This window comes from Triticum dicoccoides, chromosome 3B (genome assembly GCF_002162155.2).
Source record: "Triticum dicoccoides isolate Atlit2015 ecotype Zavitan chromosome 3B, WEW_v2.0, whole genome shotgun sequence".
In the NCBI taxonomy this organism is placed as follows: Eukaryota; Viridiplantae; Streptophyta; class Magnoliopsida; order Poales; family Poaceae; genus Triticum; species Triticum dicoccoides.
In genome coordinates this window covers 539,749,883-539,756,644 of record NC_041385.1, presented here as the reverse complement: position 1 = coordinate 539,756,644, position 6,762 = coordinate 539,749,883, and the positions used below count along the sequence as shown (strand labels likewise).

The following is a 6,762-nucleotide window of genomic DNA, read 5'->3' as shown; positions in this document are numbered from 1 at the left end:
GCAACGTGCGTTTGGTGTCCGAATTCGTTCAACTTTTGCGTGGGGCCTAAGATGGGCATGCCCATTGCATCCCAAATTTGGGTGACGTTTCGTGCGTGCCACCTTGTACCTCCCATGCAACAGGCACTGATCGGATATGAACGATGTCACCCCCGTACTGCGTTCTCTTTTCTTACTCAGCCGGTGGACCCCTAACTTTTTCCACACGCACTCATTGGCAGGGCCATCATGCCTGCACGTTTTCATAATTTTTCGGCACCGTATGAATTTCCTATGGTTTTCTCTATGAAACGCACCAAAAACAATGACCGGTCGTGACGCAACGTGCGTTTGGTCTCCGTGAAACGCACCGAAAACACATTACAAAAAACTCATTATTCTTACTTATAAATTAAAAAAACAACGCATTATTATTATGCAAACACATTTAGCCGTTAATGCAACACATTATAGTACTAAACTTTGCATATATTTTAAATATTTTTTAGACATTAATTAACATTACATAAATATTAAAAATGTAATTACTAATCTACACAAATAACTTATTACAAAATTCATTACAAAAAAACTCATTATCAATTAATTATCAGAAAACTCATTATTGTTTTAGCAATTACTTATAAAATACTCATTAGTTTTTCGTATAAATTTAAATAAACAACTCATTATTATTATAATTAATATAGTTAACAATTCTATATTATGTATGGTTTTTTATTAATTATAGAATTTCTGTATACTATAAGCCAGACATAAATAACTAAAAAACTTAATACTATTTTTTAAAAAACAAAACAAAAGTCTTGACTGTACGCGATGACCCAGTGACTGTGCGCGACGGCGCGCCTGGGCCGGCCCATTTAGTGTGCGCGCGGTGCGGGGGCAGGGTCGGCGGGGTGAGGACTAAAGTTTAGTCCCACCTCGCCCGCCAAACGACGCCGCGACCGGCTTATATACCAAGCTCCCACCACCGTTTCGAACTCCTCTGATTCCCGCCCCGCCCCGCCTCTGCCCCGTTGGCCTGTGCTGCAGGCCGTAGCTGGGCCGAAAGGCCGGCCCTTTCGCCACCCGGCTTGATCGGGCCGGACCGATTAAGCGCAGTTGCGGCGTGCAAGCACAGGTGGGCTTTTTTTTGCATCAATAATTTTTTTTTTCTACGATTCACGGCGCGGGGAGAGGTGGAAGGACGCTTTTTTTGTCCCACCTCGCGCGCCCAGGGACGCCAGGACTGGCTTATATAGCCGCCTTTGAGATATTTATTGAAATAGGTAGTAATAATGTCATGTGACTTTAACTAAAGTCAACTGACATTATTATTATCTTATTTTTTAATATAAGCTTGTCAATTCGCGCAGAAATAACAACAGTAAATTTTTCATATGTATATTTTCAACACGAAATAAATTCCGTATTAAGTACTCTTTTTAATATAATTACTTAATAAATTCTGTATTAAGTACTGTTTTTAATTTAACTACTTAATAAATTCTATGTCAAGTACAGTTTTTTATGAACGGTCGTTTCCAAATTATTAGTTATATCAATAAACTAATTAATAATTTTTAATAAGCTGCAAAACGTTAGGCATTTACACAAAACTCATAAAAAATTAAAAATATACTGATTATTTTTACCTATAAATTGTAATAAAAAACTCATTATTCTTACTTATAAATTAAAAAAACAACGCATTATTATTATGTAAACACATTTAGCCGTTAATGTAACACATTACAGTACTAAACTTTGCATATATTTTAAATATTTTTTAGACATTAATTAACATTACATAAATATTAAAAATGTAAGTACCAATTGACAGAAATAACTGATTAAAATATTCATTACAAAAGAAACTCATTATCAATTAATTATCAAAAAACTCATTATTGTTTTAGCAATTAATTATAAAAAACTCATTAGTTTTTCGTATAAATTTTAATAAACAACTGATTTTCATTATAATAAATATAGTTAACAATTATATATTACGTATGGATTTTTATTAATTATAGAATTTCTTTATACTATAAGCCATGCATAAATAACTAAAAAACTTAATACTATTTTAAAAAAAAAACAAAACAAAAGTCTTCAGTGTGCGCGACGGCCCAGTGACTGTGCGCGACGGCGCGCCTGGGCCGGCCCATTAAGTGTGCGCGCGGTGCGGAGGCAGGGTCGGCGGGGGTGAGGACTAACGTTTAATCCCACCTCGCCCACCGAACGACGCCGCCACCGGCTTATATACCAAGCTCCCACCAACGTTTCGAACTCCCCTAATTCCCGCCCCGCCCCGCTACTGTCCCGTTGGCCTGTGCTGCAGGCCGTAGCTGGGCCGAAAGACCGGCCCTTTCGCCACCCAGCTTGATCGGGCCGGACCGATTAAGCGCAGTTGCTGCGTGCAAGCACAGGTGGATTTTTTTTGCATCACTATTTTTTTGCCTTCTATAAATTTTTTTATAGTGTTCCACCATCATCACTAGGATGCATGCCACATTTTAAATATTTTTATCGCTTTATGAATGTTTTTTGGTGTTCAAATACGTTCAATTCTTTGACTGAATGTCAGGGTGACCATACCAACTAATTTTTTTTCGACATCCTTGAAATTAACTCATTTTTTCCCATACTGTTCCACCATCATCAATACGATGCATGACAAGTTTTCTGGGTTTTTTTTACTTTATTAATTTTCTATAATTCTTTCGGGGAAAACACCACAGACCACATCCCCGGACGTGACGCAACATATTTTTCATGTCCAAATACGTTCAAATCTTGTATTGACTCTGGGGGTGGGCATACCAACTCACTTGCAAAAGTTGAGGTCATTCCGAATATGTCGAAAATTGGCCTCCTACTCCGGAGAACGTTCGGGCAGGACCGAAGGCCCCGTCCGATAGGAGTTTTTTCTTTCGACAGCCTTCAAATGTACCCACATTTTTTATAGTGTTCCACCATCATCAGTACGATGAATGAAAAGTTTTCTGTCTTTTTTATCGCTTCAAGATTTTTTTATAATTTTTAGGTGACAACACCACATACCACACCCCAGATGTGATGTAATATGTTTTTGCTGTGCATGCATGACAAGTTCTCCGGATACCCTTCGGATATGAGGGAAGGACCCATGCATGCGTTTTGCGACTGATTTTTCTACAATTTGTGTGTCGAGTATTGTCTCATACCGTTGAAATTCATGTTTCCGTTTATTTTTTCAAGTTGCATGACTAACATCAAATGAAACATACGGATTTTTTTTCCAGATAAACCATTCCGAGTTCATTCATAATATCTAATATTTTACATAACCCTAAACATAACCGAGCACTGCTCTTACATAACTTAGACCAAAATTTAAATAAAATACCCTAAAACTAGACTACTCGTCGTCGCTGGCGCCGGTGAGGTCGACGACCGGCGCCATACTGCCTGCCTCTCCTTCGCCGCCGTCGCCGCCATCGTCGTCGTCGTCGCTAAAATACCACCAGTTGTCTTCCCGCGCCTGCTGCTCCTGCACCGCCGCTATGGCCACCAGCCGCTCTCGTTCCTCACGAGTGGCCGCCGCCGCCTCCTCTGCCGACCGGGCGAGCACCGTAAGTAGCCCCGCCATGTCGTCGGGGTCTCCGTCTTGCGCGAGGGCGGCTTGCGCCGGCGGGATGTCGACCAACGCCGGGGCAGGGGGCGCCTGCTGTGCCGGGGCAGTGGGGCCGGCTGGAGGTGGGCCGTGGCGGCGACCACGTGAAGTGCCGGCCTCGCCGGTAATGTCCCCGACGATGCGGCCGGCCGCCACATCCCTGAACGCGCCGAGGACGATGTCGAAGTTCTTCCCGCGCCAGAACCTGCGCCGAGCCCTCCGGTTGCACCGTCCGCCAGGGAACTCGCGGAGCTGCTCCCTCGTCGGCGGCGGTCCCATGGTGGGGATGCCGTTCGCCCCGATCCGCCATGGCCCCGGCACCTTGGCTGCCGGCGGCACCAACACGCCGTACCGGGCCATAAGCTCCGTGTCAGCGATGGTGAGGCTCAGCGGCCAGACGCCGGTCGGTCACGCGCCCTCGTCGGAGTCTCTGGAAGACATTGCCGGCGAGGAGAGGGAGATGGGAGGGCGAGCAGAGGAAGAGAGATGGGCGGGGCGAGGGAGATGGCACGGCGTGGCGCGCTCTTTTATAGAAGGCGGGGGAGGGAGGTGGGCGGGCGAGCCGTCGGTGGCGCGCGCCCCGAGGGAGAGGCGGCCAGCTGGCGGCACGCGCGACGGTGGTGCCCTATGAAGGCGCGACACGGTAGGCGAGGCGTCGGTGGCGTCTGGACGCGGCAACGGTGGTGTGGGAAGGAGCGAGGACGGCAGGCGCGGCAGTCAACGTGTCGATGGCGTGGGAAGGCGTGAGGACGGCAGGCGCGACAGTCGACGCATCGGTGGCGTCTGAAGGCGGGCGGGCGGTCGCCGCAGCGGCGGCAGCCGACCGGTCGCGTCTACTGCCGGCCCGAGGCGGAAGTCTGGCGGCAGGCGCCCGGTCGCCGCACGCGCGACAGTGGAGGGCGCGGACTACGAGGCTACCAGGCGGGCGGCACGAGATCTGCCGCGAGCAGTCGGCGCCTGCATGCACGCCGCCATTACTGCAATGCAGTTATTGCATGACGATACGGCCGTCCGCGCCACGTCCACACGTACGGCCCACCGGTCAACGCCGACTTTTAAAAAAAACACGCCCTCACGGCTCCCAACTGCTCGGCTCGGCTCGCGCCCTCACGACTGCCAAGCCACTCGGCTCGTCCCGCAGCCGCGTATACACAGGCGCGCGGGGGTATCGCCGCGGACGCGCGGGGGCAATATTTTTTACATAAAACGACCGTGCCCCTGGCAGCGAAGGGGTATGAGTGAATCTCAGCCCTTGATGTGTTTAAGGGGGGTGTACCGAAGCAGAAGTGTTCAGTGATACTTTTGGGTGGTCGTTTAGGTGGAGTGTGCATGAGCAGGCTCCATAGCAGCACTTAGTGCTGAACTGTCATTGCATTTGATCGTAATGATGTGGATAGGCTCTTGCCACTTCTTCTATAATATATGATACACATCCTTGTGCCTGTTCTAGAGAAAAAAACTTTAGCCTCAGCCTGTAATTATTTCGCACCAGCAAAAAAAGCCTTTATTCAGCACCGTGCTGGTCTTTTAAGTTGTTTCTAGACACTGATCGATCCAGTGATCTTAATGTTATGCCTGCAATCTGATTACACTAATGATTGGATTGAGTTTTAACTTTATCATTCGTTGTTGAATATGTATTTGTCAAGCCAATGCATATGCTTTTACAAAAGCTGTTTTATGAAGGCTGCACGGATTTATTTTTTTGCATTTCTGCAGCATGTGATGCTTTTTTTTGTGCTGCTTAGTAAATATTTACCATTGTTGGATACTACAGAAATTCAGAGAATATTTGTCCTCAAAAGATTTTATTGGGATCCACACTCCAAAGCTGATTTCCGGGTCAAGTGAAGGTGGAGCAGCAGTATTCAAACTTGAATATAAGAATGACAAGTGTGCTTGTTTAGCACAATCCCCTCAGCTGCACAAGCAGCTGGCTATCTGTTCGCTCTTGCAGCCGCTCGGCGCCATGGCTGCTCCGGCAACGAGAACGGAGAGAAGGAGGGAGGAGGCGCGGCCGAGGTCCTGCCGGCTGCGGCTCGGCCTGCAGGCGCGCGGGCGTAAGCAGGTGGCTCTGGATCGAGCCCTTGCTTGCTCGTGAGTATTTTTTTTACCCCGACGGCATGACCTGCAGGCGCACAGGCGCAGGTGGCTTGGGATCGAGCCCTTGCTTGCTCGGGAGATTTTTCCCTTTTGACCCCTTTCTCGGTGTTTTGTTTCTGAAGGTTTGAGGCTTTGAGCCCTTGCTCGATCGTGAGCTGGAGCACGCAAAAGCACATATACGTACTGGGCCACCCAAAATTTCTGTTGTGGGAAGGCATGCGAGTGCGTCTCTAGGAACAAGCGAAGCTACCTCACGGAGACGATTCGTTTAGTTATTCAGTAGTCCCATATCGCTTATTTATACTTCATCCGACCAAGTTATATATGCCTATGATTTCAAGCCAATAAGGCACCTTAAGAATCAACAAAAGTCCGAGGTGTTGGATCCGGTTTGCTCCTAGAAAAGAAAGTAAGGAAAGGAGTAAATTCTTGAGCCCAAAAAGGAAACGAGTTAAGAAGGAAAAGAATTCTGCTCTTATCTGAGCGCAAGAAAGGGGGGAAATCTGCACAGTGAACCTCATGCAATAAAGGTTTGATTTTTGGCTCCTGAGTAAATGAATTACAAGCATGTGCAACGTGGGTCTAAAGTTTTTTTCTTCTCGATTTCCCACCTTCTTAAATTTGACCGCGGTAGCTACAACATGGCATGCTAAGAGTGTAATGACCAATCTCACTACCTTGAGAGCGGTCATGTTTATCGTAAAATAGATATATACATGTCACCACCTTCGACATGATACATACATACAAAGATAAAAAATGGCAACACGAATGGCCCACTGGAGATGTGCGAGAGGCTATTTCTCCCGTTGCAACGCACGGACATTTTTGCTAGTAATAAATAAAAAATCCAAAACAAACCTAGCATGTAGATAGCAGTGCGTGAAAAGCATTGTTGATTTGTAGTCTGTATGAAAAAAAAACTAGAATCGGAGCAAGAAAATAAATCATTTCTAGTTTTTTTACACAAAATCATTTTTTGGTTGTGAAAAGGACCTTGGGTTTTTGCACAACAACAT

The 6,762-nt window shown here is 46.4% G+C and overlaps 1 protein-coding gene across 1 annotated transcript in view; it reads left to right on the top strand.

Annotated features, from left to right (window-relative positions):
• The window catches only part of LOC119279630 (aspartate--tRNA ligase 2, cytoplasmic-like), a 17,399-nt gene extending 11,658 nt beyond the window's left edge, over nt 1–5,741 (top strand). Inside the window, exon 5 of the mRNA XM_037560811.1 lies at nt 5,418–5,741. Within this exon, the coding sequence (XP_037416708.1) occupies nt 5,418–5,741 (324 nt within the window). The remainder of the gene's footprint in view (nt 1–5,417) is intronic.
• The last annotated feature ends 1,021 nt before the right edge of the window (nt 5,742–6,762 follow it).